Source organism: Pelodiscus sinensis, chromosome 5, assembly GCF_052426305.1.
Source record: "Pelodiscus sinensis isolate ZL-2025 chromosome 5, ASM5242630v1, whole genome shotgun sequence".
In the NCBI taxonomy this organism is placed as follows: domain Eukaryota; kingdom Metazoa; phylum Chordata; order Testudines; family Trionychidae; genus Pelodiscus; species Pelodiscus sinensis.
The window spans coordinates 61,994,380-62,012,692 of NC_143056.1; the positions used below are offsets into that span (position 1 = coordinate 61,994,380).

An 18,313-nucleotide genomic window follows, 5' to 3' on the forward strand; every position below is an offset into this window, starting at 1 on the left:
CGCTGGCCCACAGGGAAGCCTGCCTGAGAATATTTCTGGTCAGGATCTGCTTAGGTAAGCACCTCCTGGCCAGAGCCTACCTCTAGCATCCCACCCCCTCCCATGCCCCAACTCCCTCCCCTACCCCTTTTGGACCCTGCATCCCAATCCCTGCCCCTGGTCACAATCCCCTCTTTCATCCAAACTTCCTCAGATCCCACACTCTTTCCTGTACCCTCAGTCTTCTACCCCAAGCTCCTTTCTGCACCCAATCTCAGTCCCAGACACTGCACCCCTTTGATAGAAAAGTGCAGCCCTTGACCACTTACCAAAATCTTGGAGTGCCCCTCCCCCCACACTAAAATTATTGCCCACCCTGGGTTGGAGTAATAAGGCAGGCAAAATAGTATCTTTTATTGAAGTGGTTCTCAACCTATTGTACCTGAGTTGTCTTGTGTATACCCGGATTCACCTCACTTAAGAACTACTTGCTTACAAAATCAGACACAAAAAGACAAATGTCAGAGAACACTATTATTGAAATATTGCTACTTTTTCAAATTTACCATATGATTATAGAATCAATTTGAATATAAATATTGAATTTATATTTCAGTGTCTACGGAGCCAGAAGCAGTGGGTAGCATATAGGCAGGGGAAGACTGTGCCCTCTCCAACAACCTGTTATGGCACTGCCCTCAGGCCCCCTCCCACTTGCTGTTCCCTTTGTGGTCAGAAAGGCTGGGGCCAGCAGGTGCACACAAGATCCCAGGGTTGGGGCTGCACTGTGCTGCCTGTCTACCCAGCACTGGGACTACTCTACCCAGCTAGTGCCCCAGGGATGGTGATGCTCTAGCTGTGCTGTCCACCTACCCAGTGCTAGGCCATTCCAGCTGTGCCACCTGCCCAGTGGCCGGGGTTGGGGGGTTGCCCTTTGGTGTTCCAGGGTTTGGAGCACAAGAGAAGGCTGTCGGCCACAGGGTGTGTGCGCTCTGGGCTGCAGGGAGACAGAATAAATGGGGTCTCAGAAAAAGGAAGGGGGGCCAGGAGCTAGCTTCCTGAAAGAGTGTGTTCACTCACTACCCATATATAGAGCAGTATAAACAACTCATTGTATGAAATTTTACTTTGTACTAACTTTGTTAGTAATTTTAATTAGCCTGTTGTAAAATTAAGTAAATATCTAGATGAATTAATGTGTCCCCTGGCAGACCTCTGCCGTGGGCAGTGGGTATCATAGAAAGGGGGAGGCTGTGCCTCTTCAAACAGCCTACCATGACCTTGCCCCCAGGTCAGTGTGCCTCTCCACAGGGCCTCCTGGCTGTCTGGTGACTGATGCTGGACCATGCTGCCAGCCTAGTGCTTCAGGGCTGGCTGCCCAACCACCAGTAGTGGGGTCCTCTGGAGCTTGGGGCGCAGTGACCACACTGTCTCGCTGTTCAGCCATTGGGTTTGGGGACCACCTAGAGCTCTAGGGCAGGTGATGGAGTGGCACTCTGCCCAGCAGCCTGCAGTACCAGAGCTGGAGGCTCTGTGGCCACACTGCCTAAGGGCTGTGGACACTGAAACTGCAGTGCACAGTGGCTTGGGGCGTGACCCGCCCCCTTCCGCCATCCAGTGCTGTGGTCAGGAGCTATGGGGGGAGGTGCTTTGATCTCCTGTGGAGAATGGGAGGTAGAAAGGGGGGCAGAAGGCAGAGGACCATGAGCTTGACTGGGGGCTAGGTCATTGACCTCTCAGGGTCTCCACATAGCCCCAAAGGTACAGATATCCTTGGATGAGCATCAGTGTATTATTGGACCAACTTCTGTGGTGAAAGCTTCTGAGATATTCAGAGGCTATGTTTACACTGGAAAGTTTTGGCAATGGAAGTAATGTCAACATTCAAAAGTCACCAAAATGGAAGTTGCCAAATCATGTTTACATTGCCACCCGCTGTCAACATATTATGGCCACATTGCTAGCTCCCCCATCAATAGAAAGAGCAAAGTAATGTGCATAGGCATCTCACAGTGCCTGGCATCACCTTCAGATGCTAGGCACTCTAGGAATGTACAATGGAGTACAAGACATTTTGGGAATGTGAAAAACATCCCATCAGCCACCTCTTTGCTTCACAGCCTTCCTGGAGCTTCTGGCTTACTTCACACCATTTGAAACTGACAGCCCTTGCTGTGCAATCCATCTGCTGTGAGAAATCATAGGTTCCAGACTGCTGTCCTATGCGGTGTTCAATGTGATTTAGACATCACATACTGCAGCAGAGCTACTTTTGAACTTAGTGTCAGAGGAAGATTTGGATACAGACGACAGTTTGAGTGACACGAACAACAGCAGCTTGTCATTGCGTTTAGTCATCACAGAACAGCGGTGCACAGTAGCATGTCACTTTTAGGCTAAGGAAACCATCACACTGTCATGCAGGTGTGGAATGAAGAGCAGTGGCTATAGTACTTTAGGGATCCATAAAGCAAACTTCCAGGAGCTGGATTCTGTGCTGGCCCCTGAACTGTGGCACAAGGACACCCAAATGAGAGCTGCTCTCTTAATAGAGAAGTGTGTTGCAATTGCTTTGTGGAAGCTGGCAACTCCCAATTGCTAATGTTCAATTGCAAACCAGTGTGGAGTAGGATAGTCGACCGTTCAGGCACCATTTATGCAAGCTGTGTAGGACTGTGACTCTGGGAAACGTGGATTATGTAGTGTCTGGCTTTGCAGAAATGGGCTAACCAAACTGGCTGGCTACGTCTACACTGGCCCCTTTTCCGAAAGGGGCATGCTAATTTTCAACTTCAGAATAGGGAAATCCGCGGGGGATTTAAATATCCCCCGCGGGATTTAAATAAAGATGTCCGCTGCTTTTTTCCGGCTTGGGAAAAAGCCGGAAAAAGCCGGAAAAAAGTGTCTAGACTGGCCCGATCCTCTGGAATAAAGCCCTATTCCAGAGGATCTCTTATTCCTACTTTGAAGTAGGGGCTCTTTTCCAGAAAAGCACGTCTACATTGGCCACAGACGCTTTTCCGGAAAAAGGGCTTTTCCGGAAAAGCAGCCTGCCAATGTAGACGCTCCTTTTCCGGAAAAACTGAAAACAGAATAGTATTCCGTTTTCAGCATTTCCGGAAATTCATGCCAGTGTAGACACAGCCTGGTGGTGTTATCAATGGCACACATATTCCCATTATAGTGCCACCCACCTTACCATAGAGTATATCAATTGGAAGAGGAACTTCTCAATAGTCCTTCACAGACATAAATGCAGGGTGGACTGGAAAGGTGCATGATGAACACATCTTCAGGAACAGTAGCCCGTATAGAAAGCTGCAGCCAGGGACTTTTGTTCTTGATCACAAAATTACAGTGGGGGATGTGAAAATGCCCATAGTGATCCTTGGTGTTCCAGCTTACACCTTACAGCCCTGGCTAATAAAGCCTTAAACGGGACATCTGGACAGCAGTAATGCATGGTGTAACAACAGGCTAAGCCAATGCAGCATGGTTGTTGAATGTGCTTTTGGGAGAAAGGAGGTGGAGGTGTTTCTATGGCAGGCTGGACCCTATGGAGGATCATATTCCCATGGTGGTGGCCACATGCTGTTGTTTACATAATTTGTGTAAGAATAAGGGTGAAGTGTTTGCCTGTGAGTGGAAGACTGAGGAACAGTGCCTAGGCACATAATTTGAACAGCCAGACATTTGGGCTATCAGAGGAGCTCATAGGGTGGCCATCAACATCAGGGAGGCTCTGAGTAATTTGACAATGAGGGGAGCTGACATTTATGTGTTTTGGGGTTATTTTCCTGCCTCACCCTGCTACTCATCCTGAACAAGGCATTCCCATAAAACCAAGGGATGTTACATGCTTCCACGGGGGCCAGAAACATTGGTATGGGTTGTGTCACACAAAATAAACTCACTGACCACTTCATCAGTTTTGTTTTTATTGATCCTTTTCAATCATTGTCACACATATAGGGTGAATGCTTATTGGTAAAGAAGGGTTTATCGCACTGCACTGTGAATGCTCTCCGAGTTTTGTCACAAAAACTCGCATTTGCCAATGTAGACAAGCCCAGAGATCTTCTTCAGGTCCTGCTTGTATTGTAAGGAAGGCTGACATTCAAGTTATGAACTACTGTTACTATGCACACCTCAACACATCATGAATTCATGTCCAAATAGTATTAAATAATATACAACTGAAAAATTACAGCTGACATTTGCAATGTTTTAAAAATAAAAGATTTTTGGAATATCCATTGTGAAGGAAATTGCAAAAGTAGTGGGTTTCCTTTTGGTCTGGGATGAAAACAATTTTCAAAACGCTCGTTTTCCTGTGAAATAGAAAGCCCAACAGGTCCATTTGCAAGGGGGGTGCAAAGGATGCAAACGCAGCCTCTATGGTCCCCCAAGTAACCATGAGGGGGGAGTCAGATATCAGCCACTCCCCTATACCGGCCAGCGAGGAAGGGTCCAGTCACTTGACAGTGCCCCTAGGTGAGTGGCACGATACGGAGACTGTCTCCTCGCTATGTGTGGATGAGGCAAAGGAAGCAGGTAGAAGGCAGAGGGTAGGGGTAGGGCAGTGAACTGGGGCTAATTCCAGCTGAACTGGGGAAGGCTGGGGCAGGGCTGGCTAGGGGAAGGCAGGAGTGGGGCTCTGCCCGAGCCTCCTTCTTCCATGCTACAGCCACCTGGGGGAAAGCTGGGGCTGATTTCTCCCCTCCCCGAACTAAGGTTGGGGGCAAGGATGGGCTGCTGTGACAGGAGCAGGGCAACCACCAGCCCCTCCTATGGCTCAGGCTGGGCCACTGAAGCCATTGCCAAGGCAGATGAGATTATTCTACCCCAGCCCCCCTCTGCTTTGTGATCCACCAGTTGACCACTTGCAAGTGACTGGTCGACCACGATCGATGTCTTGGGCACCCCAGATATAGGATATAATTAGACTATAACTGGGCCCTACTGCGCATCCCACAGGTGTTGGGGGATTAGCGCTGCGTGGTAGCAGACTGTTGCTCTTTCATTGCAAAGATGGCTACCAGTTAGGATGCCAGTATAAAGCAACAGTAGACAAACTGATGAAACTTATGCGTTAGCTTTCCATTACTGACAGTATGTCTTTTTAATGGCCGTATAAGGAAATTTCACTGAAACTGGGTTGATTCCTTGTATTAATATTATTCTAGTTTAAATTAGTATGTATTTTTGAAATGGGTTTTTAGGCACAACTAGAATATGTGGAAAATAAGGGACCATTTTAAATGTAAATGAAAATTATTTAAAAATAAAAGCCCTTTCTAAAAATTGGTCCCGTATATTCCCGTTGTGCTGGTTTTTATTCAAAACAGATTTAAATGTGGTATGAAGAGAAAAGAGCAGCAGGAAAGAAAACAAAAAGCTGCAGTCAAGTCTTGCATAAAGATAAATGCTTTTGTAAAGGCTAGGAAGGTTGTTGTTCAGACAGATAGGAATACAGATGAAAATCAAGAACCAGCTATAGTCTATCAGCAATCAGAGCATGTAGAATCAGGATTTGAAGTCAATGATTGTCCTGCAGAAGAAGAAAGTCATTTACTAGAGATGTAAAGAGTGATGAATACAGAAGCAGATAGTCTTTCCATGGATGGTACTGGTACTATTTTGAATGCCACAATGATGTAAGAGATAATCCAAGTTGTTAATTCATTCTTCCCTACTCAAAAGTACCACCTGTTTACTGAACACTACATTCTGCCAAGGGACTACATTTTTCCTTCCAGGTTTCTGCATACATGTAATCGCAAGTTCAAGTACTGGTATCTGCATGACTACAAGTGGATAATATATAGTACCTCATTAGATGCTGCTTTTTGTTTTTATTGTGCAGCTACGGTTCCAGAAGATAAAAGAAGTAAATGTGGGCAATTTGTCAACACTCCCATTATCAAATGGCACAAAATTGATGAGGAGGCTAAAGATCATCAGCAAACAAAATACCATAATGATTCTATGATTGCTGGTATACCTAAAACAGTCTATTATGAAGCCAGTAAAAAGCATCCATAACCGTTACGATCATATAAAACATAATTTGAAACAGACACATTAACAAGTCTGTGTCTGAAGCCATCCTTTTCTGTGGCATTCCCACAGAAATGTACAGGGCATTCCCACTATAAGTCACCCCAGTATACATTGGTTCCACACTAGTGTTGTTGATGCTTGTGGGAATTGTTCCATTTTAAGTCCTCCCATTCCCCACTCTTACATCGTGTGAAAAAAAGAGACCAATTCACGCAAACGGAAGTCAGCCACAGGAAAAAAAACTCCCCATTTTACGTCCTTTCACGATACGTCCACTTTTTTTTAATGATATCTTGGATATATAGCGGGGACACCCTGTATAGTATTACATGGAGATCATGAAGATGAATAGACTTTAAAATGTTCAGAAACTTCAGATGCAGATGTAGCAGGCAATTGTGGCAACTTCATAGCAGCACTGCAAATGGTAGCCAGACACGACCCTATTCTGCATGATCATATATTCAGCATTGGTCTGAATAACCACAATGCCAATTACCGTATACATCACCAAGAATTCAGAAAGAACTAATAGACTTAATTGATCATGATATTATTTGCCAAAAACTACCTGAAGAGATAAAGGTTGCATCTTTCTTCAGTCATAACAAAGAAGAGCTGGCATTGTGCGTTCGTTTTGAAGACAAAAATAAGAATATTCAAGAAGACTTCGTGGCCTTTTTGCATTTGGAAATAATTTGGTGAATATATTGGTAATAGTATTATCAAAACTCTAAACGAACTAGGACTGGATGTATTGAAAATAAGGACAAGGCTATGATGGTGCAGTAAACATGTCAAGGGATAATGTTGGAGTACAGCGCAGCATAAGAGAACTATCACAAAGCAGTATATGTACATTGCAGTTCACATTGTTTCAGCCTTGTAATTATTCATTCCTGTGGTTTGCCAGCTGTACGAAACACTATGGACAAGCTGTCTTGCTGCCTATTTTTCCTGAAAAGTCCAAAGTATGAAGGTCTGCTTTTGTCCATCATCAGCAAAGAGTTATCAGAGACATAGGGTCAGAAGGCATAAATTGACCTGTTCAGGACAAGGTCAGTAAAAAGACATATTGTGTATCAACACTTCTATGAAGCACACCTGTTTATTATTACAGCTTTGGAACTAATTGTTCATGGAATTAATCAAGACTGATGTGGAGAAGCCTACCAGAATGTCAAATGGGACCCTAAAAACAAGGCAGAGGCCAATAGTTTGCTTGCATGTCTTGCTGGGTGGCAGTATATGAGGGGCATAAATGACTACAGACACAAAAGGGGGGGGGCTTGATCAAATATGTTTTAAAACCACTAATCTCAACAAACCTGTATATCACAGAACACCATCACCGTAAACCTAAAGCCAAAGTTAGACGAAAACACTAAGATTACAGGAGGCTAAACTATTATGTGGCACAGGCAAATAACAGAAGAGACTGAGGAGTACCAGTAGTGCCTGAGACCCTCATAATGGCAGGGAAATTATGAGATATACCCAGATAAGCCCAGTGAGTGACCTGCACCCCACTCACTGCAAAGGAAGGCCTCTAAAGTTACTGCCAATCGGATGGGGGAAAATTTCACCTTGACTAACATGTGATGGGCATGTGAGCAAGGAATCTAGTCCTGGTCCTCCTATCCAATATCCCATTTCCAGCCATGGCTATTCCTGATGCTTGGATGAAGATTTTTAAAACAAAAACACCACTGCTTAGAATATTCCCTTCCAGATCCCTGCAAGTAGCTATCTGAAAACCAGAAGCATGAGCATTTAGAGAGCTAGGACATAAACAAAGTGAGACTCAGAACTGGTAAGCCTTGCTTGCTACCATCACAAGCAATCCACTCATATAACTGCACTCAGAAATTTGTCCATTTCCTTGAAATTAAATTCTTTATCCTCACAACTCTTATTGCATGAATCTCACCCCTTTAATGGTGAGAAACTTTCTAATTTCCAGCCAAAATTTGTTCATATCCAGTTTATATCTATTTGGTCTTGTGCACACTTTATTCTTTAGCATACATAGCTCTTCACCCTCCCTGGTATTTCCCTCTGTAGCTTATTTACAGAGTAGCAATATCTCATCTCAGCTTTCTGACAGAGACTCAGGAATACTATTCCTATCCATCCTGGCTAATAAGTATTGATGGCCCTAACCTCCATGAATTTATATAGTTCATTTTTGAACGCTGTTAAAGTCCTGATCTTCACATCCTCTGGCAAGGAGTTCCACAGGTTGACAGTGTACTACATGAAGAAAAACTTCCTCTCATTTGCTTCAGAGGAGTAGCCGAGTTAGTCTGTACTAGAAAAACTTTAAAAACGAATAGTCTAGTAGCACCTTAAAAACTAACAAAATATGTAGATGGTATCATGAGCTTTTGTGGATACAACCCACTTCTTCAGGTGACTGGACATCCGCAGAATCTTTAAGGTGCTACTAGACTATTTGTTGTTTTTTACATTTTTTCTTTTCATTTGTTTTAAACCTGCCACCTGTTGACTTCATTTGGTGACCTCTAGTTCTTATGGTGTGGGGAAAAAGTATATTAACTTTTCCTTACTCACTTCCTCCGTACTTGTTGGCTGTGTCTAGACTGGCAAGTTTTTCCAGCCAGCTGTCTACACTGGCCGCTTGAATTTCCTCAAGAACACTGACTTCCTACTGTCTGAAATCAGTGCTTCTTGCGGAAATAATATGCTGCTCCCGTTGGGGCAAAAGTCCTTTTGCGCAAAGCTTTTGTGCAAAGGGGCCAGTGTAGACAGCTCAGATTAGTTTTGCGCAAAAAAAGCCCATCGTGAAAATGGCGATCGGGGCTTTTTTGTGCAAAAGTGTGTCTAGATTGGCACGGACACTTTTCCGCAAAAAGTGCTTTTGCAGTAAAGCGTCCGTGCCAATCTAGACGTTTTCTGCAAATGCTTTTAACGGAAAACATTTCCGTTAAAAGCATTTGCTGAAAATCATGCCAGTCTAGACGTAGCCGTTATTATATATACCTATCATAACCCTCCCCGCTTAGTCTCCTCTCCAGAGCACGCTTACTGGAGGGACCACGGTGGGGGAGGGGGAGGAGTGTTCGCACCCTTGCAGTTCACATTTACCAAAAAAAAAAAGTGCACGTGCACACACACACCTCGCAATTCCTGCATATTGGGCCTGTGCTAGCTACTGAACAGGTGCTACCGGTTTCCTCATTGGGAGCCAGCACGTCCAGGAATATTTCCCCTCTTCCCCTACAAGCGACTAACTGCAAACTTTCCCCCACCTCAAAATCGAGGGGCCTAGACTAAGCCCGGCACTGAACAGTTGCTAGGTCTGCCTATGCCGGGCTCTGCCACTGGGCTTAAGCGCGAGGACTCCACTACTCGCGCTGTCTCACGCGTAGGTGGAACAGGCAGACGGCGCCTACACGCCCGAGCGGTCCCGCAGCAGGGCTAGGCAGGACTGGGGTGGCTGCCTTGCTACGCCATTGGCTGAGGGGTGGCTGCCTTGCTACGCCATTGGCTGAGGGGTGGCTGCTCTGCCGCGCCATTGGCTAGCTGGTAGCCACCGCCTAGAGAGGATTCCGCCTCCCTCACCTCAAAGCCACGCAGCGTCACGCAGACCCCTGGAGGCAGGATGTTGCCCGCCCCTTCTCACCGCCCAAGGGAGACTCCCTGAGGTGTCACGTGCGCTCCCCGGCGACTCCCCTCCCATTTGCCCCTCGCGGCTCAGGGCAGGGAGTGAAGCCGTGGGGGCTTCACTTTCCCCACCACGCATGTGCAGCATTGGGCCGGACCTGCGCACTAGGAAGGTGCCGCCAGCCGGCTTTGCGCCTGCGCGCTTCTTTGCCCAGTCCTCCTTCCGTAGCCGTCCCCATTTCAAACGGCCGCGGGAACGGAGCCGTGTCTGTTGCTCGGCTCTGCGCAGAGCCCCGGGCTGGCCGGGCAACCCCTCGCGGTGTCTCGTGCCGATAGATGGGGCCATGGAGCGCGAGACTTCCAGGATCCCGGTCTATGGCTCCCGCCAGCGCCCCGCGCCCTCCCACCGCCTCCCCACAGGTCCGCGGCGCCCGCCCGAGCGCGTTGTCGGGGGGGGGGGGGGGTTCAGCTTGTGGTCCCAGTGCCAGAGTCCCCCGAGCCGCTGTTGGTTTCAGAGCCTAGGCAGGGAGCAGGTGTGCGCCAGACAGTCAGTGTCTCTAGTGCTGAGTGAGCGGCAGGCGGGAATACGGCCCTTCCCGTTCTTAGGGTGAATGGGCCCACTCTGGATGTGATTTAATCACACGAGATGTTTCTCCTACTCTAAGGCTGCGTCTAGACTGGCATGATTTTCTGGAAATGCTTTTAACGGAAAAGTTTTCCGTTAAAAGCATTTTTGGAACAGAGCGTCTAGATTAGCACGGATGCTTTTCCACAAAAAAGCCCAGATCACCATTTTTGCGATCGGGGCTTTTTTGTGGAAAACAAATCTGAGCTGTCTACACTGGCCCTTTTGCGCAAAAGCTTTGCGCAACAGGGACTTGTGCCTGAACGGGAACAGCATAGTATTTCCGCAAGAAGCACTGATTTCTTACAGTAGGAAGTCAGTGCTTTTGTGGAAATTCAAGCGGCCAGTGTAGACAGCTGGCAAGTTTTTCCGGCAAAGCGGCTGATTTTCTGGGAAAAACTGACCAGTCTAGAGACAGCCTAAAAGTTTTAAATCGTTCTGTTCTTTGCTCAATATGGCGCCGCATTGGCTATCAAAGCAGTGTTCCTGTACCTGCCTGATGTTGAAATGATAGTCTGTGAAATGAAGCCCTCCCACTCCGTGCTGGAATGGTGAACTACATTCTGAAATTGTTTACCATAGCCCCTCCAAAAGTTAAAGATCATAAAATATTCAACGTGAGCCTGTATCCCCTTTGGAGATTATAGGAATGGGGGGGAGGGGTTAGGATGCTTTTTTGTTATTGCTATTCGCATCTTGTTAGAAGGAAATGTTAATGTGCAAGTGATTCTACCTACAGATGATAAAATGTGTTTGTTTTTGTAAATGTGTAACTACTGAGCAGTTACACATTTACATGCCAGGAAGGGGGAGGTGGTAGCTGGTGCTTGCAGGGAATCCCTCCTATTTCCTTTTCCTCCCTCTCTTTCTCCCCCTCCAATGAAGCTGCCTCTGATGGGGGGGGAGGGGGGGACTGCACGTAACTGTGATGGTTAACTAATGAGCCCAGCCTCATTGGTTAATGGTGTATATGGGTACATGTTCATGTCCCTAATTCTGCCTAAGTTCAAGATTTTTTTTTTTTCATGCACAAGCTGGAGAACTGCTTGCTCTTGTTAATTCCTCACATTGCTCTGTGGTGGTTCATCTTTTTGCAGACGCACAGACTTTATTTCCATCAAAGAAACAACATATCAACAAAACAGTAGAGCCAGAATTCAGCAAAGATCCCAATTTCACTTTTAGCTCAAATGTTCCAGAAGATGGTGTATTCAAAGCTAAAAACCAAAGGTAACTGGAAGCTACATGCACAGACAAACTTTAGTGCATCTTTCAGACATTTTTAGATTACTAAAAACCTAGTCATAGCAAAAATATGCATAGAAAATCAGACTTTTGTTAAGTTGATGGTTGGTTTGGCAAAATGCTACATAATTGACAATAATGATTCTTTCTGTGGTTTCAGTCTCTGTAGATCTACCAAGAAAGCAGAGCTCCTTTCTAAAAAGACAGCAACGGTTACACGAGGGTAAGCTGGTACCAAAAAACCTCTCTCCAATATTACTGTTAACTGTTCTGGTGTGCCTCATCCTTGCATGATAATTTACAGCATGATCTTGTTCATGTGCTGATGGCCAATGGTAAACTTTGAATATGTGGAGCCGAAAACACAGTTCAATGCACACTCCATCTTTCAAGAGGTGCACTGAATGTTATCTGACACTTCCTGGCTGAACAGGGCAGACGTGGACATTCTTTCAGGGGGAAAAAAACCTAACACACACCTTCCTTTTCATGTTTTAATCATATCCTTATATAAATACTAGCCATAAACTAGTATTTAATAAATCCTCAGTGATGTACGTGTGTCTACAGACCAGTGAGCCGGTACAGATTGGAGACTGAGCTAAAGAAGAAAAACCAGTCATTGGAAATAGCCAAACAGCAACTGCAGTCAAAGCTGTCAGGCGCACAGGTAAAAGCAGTTCTTAACTGATCATCTTGTTAAAAGTAACACCAGGTAATCTTTTAATGAGCAGTGTGGGGAATAGTGCTGTAGCACATGAAGTCCAAATCAGATCTGTTTTGTTCCCATACACTCCTAATTAACTTATTACTAGCGGGCTTCAGTCACAGCTTTAAGGTATGATAGGTGGAAGAGAAGATAATGAGTTTGTCAAGATCCAGGGCTAGCTGCATCCCTCTTCCCCTCTTGGTCTTCCTAGCTTTTAGGTCAGGGATGGGGAATCTGGCACCCCTGACTTGCCTTGAACTGGCCTGTAGCTCTCCCCATGCAGCGAGGTGAGCTGGCACTTTAGCCCCGCAGTGAGTTTGAGCCTTGACGCCCACTGCATGTCTGGAGCATGAGTTCCAGTTCCCACTACTGGGAGGAAGCAGTGGGGAGCTGGCTCTAAAGCCCCGATGTGATGGGTGGTGGTAGTCGGGCGGGGTCCTCCCAATGAGTTCCTGACAGGTCTCTGGCTCTATCAATTATGAGAACCAGAAGGCTGCTTGTATGTGTACTCAGAGATGTATGCAATGTAGATTTGCACATTTAGTTAACAAAGCAGTCTTTAAGACAGCCCCTAAAGATGACAAAGCGAAGGTGCCTGGCCAGGTTTATTGTTAAACAAAGTTCAGTAACAGTGGTCAGTAGACTGTGCTGATCCACTAGGCCAGCGGTCCCCAATGCGGTGCCCGTGGGCACCATGGCGCCCGCCGAAACATCTGGGCTGGCAATTTGTATCAACTACACAATTTGTATCAACTATACAATTAGCCAGATAAATGCAATTTAATGTCTTTAGTGCATAATTCCCCCAGAAATAAAACATGTTAATACATTTTGATTGTTAAACATTTAGGTTGACAGACTTTTTTTGTTTTTAAGTAGACCATCTTGCCCTAAGCTCCCTAATCTACTTGGGAGCAATCCGTTGTCTGTGCTCCGCAGTTTCTGCTTCAGTCTCTTCCTCTTGTCCTGCCCCTTACCATTCTGACTTCCTTGACTACAAGTTGGTCATCCAAGTTGGTCATCAAAGCTATGTCAGTCAATGTTCTGAAGAGCTATGCAAGCAAAAATCTCTAGTGTAGATGCAGTTGTATTGGCAAAAGTGGGCTTTTACTGGTATAACTTATTTTTCTGGGGGACAGAGGCCGGTTCTTGAGTAAGCTATAATAGCAAAAGTTTGGTTTTACTGATATAAGCTGTGTCTATACTAGGAATCCTTTGCTGTAAAACATGACAGTATACCTTAAGGATGTGAACATCTGCACGATTAACTGATGAGCCTGGGCTCATCGGTTAACTGTCATGGTTACACACAACTGAGGTGATCCGGGGTGGTAGTTTCAGCATTGGGGGGATGTCCTTCCCTGCACTCACCAGCTGCAGCGGGGCAAGCCAAGCAACACAGCCACAGTTTAGTCTACTTCTCTCGGCCACATCACTCCGCTTCTCACTGCAGGAGGGAGAGCAGTGCTGACTCCTGCTGCGGGTGCCAGGCTTCCCCCCGTCACTTGTTCCCCCAGTAGCTGGCCAGCCCCCTCTGCCCATGGGATTTAGGGCATGTGAATCCTTTTGTCCTCCCCCCATGTGCTGCCCCTGCCAAGAGGGAGGCCTTTCTTCACCTCCCAACCTTGACATGCATTTCAGTAGCATAATTAGGAACTAACACAACGTATGTATACAGTAACTGAGTCAAGGGATAGTAGTAATTTTTATTACAGGCAGCTCCAAATCTGTCCACATTAAAAAGTGGATTAAATCAGCATCTATAAACTTACCTCCAGTGCATTGTGAGCAGGTATGGGTGCTAATTGGGAAGAAGGGGAAGGAGTAGGAAGAATCTTTTTAGGGGTTCTATTAATTTTTAACTTGTGTCCTAATGATAGGGCACTATAAAAGACTTGAGAAAAAAGAATGAAGTTCTGGAAGAAGAAGTTCAAAAGCTAAAGAAATTTCAAAACAACTACATGATGATTTTAGAAAGCAGAAATATTGATCCAGGTAAGGGCTAACTATTTCAGTCCTAAGTATAAGCCTTTCACTCATGCTGATTGGTACCCTCATTCTTAAGGTGTGACTTTGTGGTAACCATGGAACTCATGTGAATGTGATGGTTGTTCTTGACTTCATTGTAGCAGAGATACTAGCATAGCACTAATTATTCTGGGCTGAAAGAGAAGTTGTTCCATCTGGATCTCTGCTTACTGCAGAAGAGCCAGATTTGGAGCTTCCTAGCATACTTGATTTGGTGCAGGTGAAGGTGAGGCCTAACAGTAATGAAAAATAAAGACGCTTATGGAAATATTTTATAAACTAGTTACAGGTAATGAAATCTTGGAGGAAGAACACATGAAGGAGAGTCAGAAGCAAACAACGGTGAGAACTTGTCAGAGGGGAATGGGGTTAAACAGACTTTGTTTCTAGAAGTTTGAATTTATGATGAAGGCAATTGCGGTGTGGTGCAGAACCTGGATAAACTAGTTGCTTTGGGCTTTTCTTCAGTTGCTGACAGAGAAGCTTAAAGAAGAACTAAGACTATTCAGCGAAATGGCTGCAAAACAGAAGGAAGAGCTTCAGGTAAGACTATCCCTTGCTTCATCCCAAACAAGCAATTGAATACCCAGAGTTAGCTGGAGTTATTTTTGTCCTCAGTTCTCTTCACACAGACTAATGTACTCTAGCAGGCTTTTTATTCTGCCTCCTGTCTTCAGATGTAAATATTCATGTAGTAAGGATTCTGGGTGGTATTAAGTTTCCAAAGAGATGGGAAGGGATTACAGCTAAAATCTGTCATGTCACTGAAATTAATCGCCAACTAAACTTGGAAGATCCAGTATAATCAAAGATAATCAGGATTAAGTGTAGTGCAGAACTCAAATGAAAGGCCTCCAGGAGAAAATGAAGAGTGCATTGGGAAGCTAATGATTCTGTACATAGTGATGAACCCATGCCCCAGAATGGAGGGGGCAGCAGTGTTCTGGAAATGCAAATCTATGTGTCTGCTGAAAAGTTCTTGGCACTTAGTGTCGCTAAAGATCTCATGGCCCTATTAACAACAGATGATTATTTAGACTTCATGAGAGGAAGAATGGCTTAGTAATTGGAGAACTAGCCTGGAACACAGACTTGGGTCCAACTGTCTTCTGTATCACAGTTGTTGGATATGACATCTGGTCTGTACCTCACTTTCCAATCTATGTAGTAAGGAGAAAAGCACTTGCCTTTCTCATGGGGGTATTGAGAATAAATTAGATTATAAGATGCTCAGATGTTACAATAATGCTCATATAGCTGACAGGTAGCATCCTAGGCAAATTTCAGCAACCCCTATATCACTGCTGCACAAGTAGCTCTTCAGGGTGAAAACCTATACTATGCCAGCAAACTATGGGTTGCAACCCAGTACTGGGTTGTGCCTTACAGTCCACTGGGTCTCGTTGCTATAGGGGGATCAGGTGACCAGTGGGGATGCTAAGGCAGGGTATGTGCCTGTCTTGGCACCTCAGATTGCACTGAGCACTAGAAGCAGCTGATAGCAGGCCCGGCTCCTAAGTGGGGAAGGAGAACACACAAGGCTCCATGCCCCAAGCACTAGGTCTGCACTCCTATTGACTGGGAACCTTCTTCTGGCTGCTTCTGAGAAGTGTGGTATGCAGTGCCAAGAGAGGCAGGCAGCCTGCTTTCCCATCCCTGCTGCATTGCTGACTGGGATCAGCTCAAGGTAAGCCCCTGCTACCACCAAGCGCTCATCCTCAGCCCCTCCCCAAAGCCCATACTCGAGTCAAATTGTTGGGCTGCAAGCAACAACAGTTTTCTTCAATTCTGTCATGAGAAGTTTGAAAACAATGGCACTAATTGTTTCTTTCAATATAGACAGCAACAGCTATGTGGAAACAGGCAGAGAATGACCGAAACAGTTTCCTGGAGAAGCAGCCATTCTTTCAGAGAGAACTGAAGGAGTTTGCTGCCACTGCTGGTCAGGTGGAGCTCCTCTTAGATACGTGAAGAGTAAGGACTAATCCTTGTCATGTTTGTGCCCTTATCAACATCTCATTGCACATGTAACTGGTCCAGAACCATTGTTTACTGTAAAAAAGGAATTAAATAATATTATTATTACTGTTAGGTCACAGTACACCAAAGTCCCTTTTTAACCAAACTGATAAACCTAATAGAGGTTTTAAAGTTATTCCACTGTATTCCCCTGTATTCCCCTTCATGGCATAACTAACTGTTTTTTACTCTTTTGTAAATGTAATCTTTTAAAAATCTTTCAGGTCTTGTGAATTTATCTATATTGCTAAGACATACTTTAAAATAGACTTGTCTCCATTGGGGGTAGCGCTCTTGTTTGGGTTTGTTTTAATGTTACTCAATTGTAATTTCATATTTTTAGTAAACTTATTACTGTTAACTTAAATTCCACTTAATCCACCACTTATCGTTTTTCTCAAGCTGCAGTCCTTGCCCTTCTAGCTCAATTCTAGCCCTCACCAGTGTTCCCTCTCATTTTTCACACCCCTGAGCAGAATGAATTTTATACTGCACTAATATGGTGAGGTGTGATGTATCGCTTTCACATTACTGCACATAAAAATATAATGTGGGGTCAGGGGTTCATAGAATGGGAGGAGGCGCAGGCCTACGAGGTGCAAGACTAGGGGAGGCTCCATAGTGGGGCTGTGACTGAGGCACTTAAGGGTGGAACAGAGTTGGGGTACAAAGGCTCTGGGGTAGCACCAGAGATGAAAAACTCAGGGCTGGAACAGAAGGTTGGGGTGCTGGCTTGTAAAGGCTCCAGCTGAGGATACAGGCTGTGGGGCTGGATTGGGGTAAAGGAAAATGCTTTAGAGCAAATTGTGGACTCCCTACAGTGCCCAGCTCTTTTTCTCCTTGCAGCAGCACTTAGGTGTGTGGGAATACTCAGGGGGTTTCTGAGCCCAAGACTGGATGGGATCTGGGGCAAGATTGGTGGGGATGAATGGGGTACAGGTATGAGGCTAGATAAGGACCAGACTGCCTGTGGCTGGGTCCAGGCTGGAGTCCTGTGACTCAGCTGGTTGTTGGGCAGGCTAGTTTGGGGCTGGGGAGTGCTAATTAGTCAGCTGTGTGGCCACTTAGCCTGGCAGCTGACAGGGACATTAGGCCTTCACTGGTTCCCTTTTGAATAGTGACCTGGCAGCTGCCAGCAGCAGCTTGCACACAAACAGCTGCAGGAAGTTTGAGAACTTGTCAACATCAGCAAGTTACTGGCCTGTTACTATGTCGCAGGGGATGTAGAAAAACACCCTCTGAGCACAGCAAGTTACACGCTGTGAAGGGGCTGCCCACGCTGTGACCTACGTCCCGGTTTAGTAGTTCACACGAGCTCTCTGCCAGGCAGCACTGTGCCGTGGCCACGCTCGGCGCTTCGCTGTTTAAAGCGGGTCAGTGTCTGGCTGAGCACTGCCCGCCCTTCCGCTGGCTGCGCTTTGTGCTGGGCGGCGCGGGCACGTGACCTTCCCCCCACTCCAGCTGGCGGGGTCTTGCCGGCTGATTGGCCGATGGGTGGGGGCGCGGCGGGGCGGGGGCGGACCTAGCTTAGGCCGAGAGAAATGGCGGCGGCGCTGGGCAAAGCGGCGGCCGGGGCGGGAGCGGGCAGAGCCCGGCGCCACCTCCTGCTCGGGCTGCTGCGCCGGGGCTGCGCTGGGGTCGCGGTGGATGACACGGTCAATGGGCTGAGCGAGGAGCAGCGCCAGGTACAGCGGCGCCGTCCCCGAGAGGTTTTGGCGCGGCCGGCGGTGTAGCCCCGCTGTGCCCGCCTCCGCAGCGCCCTGGCCGGGCTGCTGTTTTGCAGCTACGCCCCGCGCAGCTTGTGTCCCGATCTGCAGAGCGGCGCGCCGAGGCCCGCCAGCCTCAGAGCTCCGGTACAGGAGGTTGAGCTCCCCCGCGTGCCCAGACGCTGCTCAGAGGCCACAGGTGCCCTGGCGGGGGGAGAGCTAGTGGGGAGAGCTCTGGCGAGCAGTAAAGCTCCTTCCACCAGGAAACCGCGTTACTTTGGTCGTGGGCTCCTGGAAACTGAACTAAACTAC

At 46.5% G+C, this 18,313-nt stretch overlaps 2 protein-coding genes across 2 annotated transcripts in view; both read left to right on the forward strand.

Annotated features, from left to right (window-relative positions):
* Positions 1 to 9,800: 9,800 nt before the first annotated feature.
* On the forward strand, positions 9,801 to 16,513 carry KNSTRN (kinetochore localized astrin (SPAG5) binding protein). Its single transcript, XM_075927095.2, has 8 exons — positions 9,801 to 10,089; positions 11,392 to 11,524; positions 11,700 to 11,762; positions 12,110 to 12,209; positions 14,129 to 14,243; positions 14,560 to 14,618; positions 14,745 to 14,819; positions 16,116 to 16,513. The coding sequence occupies exons 1-8, from the start codon at positions 9,807 to 9,809 to the stop codon at positions 16,245 to 16,247; spliced, it is 960 nt and encodes a 319-aa protein (XP_075783210.2). The 5' UTR covers positions 9,801 to 9,806; the 3' UTR covers positions 16,248 to 16,513.
* Positions 16,514 to 17,801: 1,288 nt separating this feature from the next.
* IVD (isovaleryl-CoA dehydrogenase) overlaps positions 17,802 to 18,313 on the forward strand; it is a 34,922-nt gene continuing 34,410 nt past the window's right edge. The window contains exon 1 of the mRNA XM_075927094.2: positions 17,802 to 17,980. Coding sequence (XP_075783209.1) covers positions 17,837 to 17,980 — 144 coding nt within the window. The 5' untranslated portion in view covers positions 17,802 to 17,836. The remainder of the gene's footprint in view (positions 17,981 to 18,313) is intronic.

Excerpts from the sequence above, each read along its gene's own strand:
- KNSTRN (XM_075927095.2), top strand. The coding sequence starts at position 9,807 with ATGTGCAGCATTGGGCCGGACCTGCGCACTAGGAAGGTGCCGCCAGCC. Across the intron at positions 10,090-11,391 it reads CTCCCACCGCCTCCCCACAG|ACGCACAGACTTTATTTCCA; the intron begins GTCCGCGGCGCC and ends ATCTTTTTGCAG. Across the intron at positions 12,210-14,128 it reads CAAAGCTGTCAGGCGCACAG|GGCACTATAAAAGACTTGAG; the intron begins GTAAAAGCAGTT and ends TCCTAATGATAG.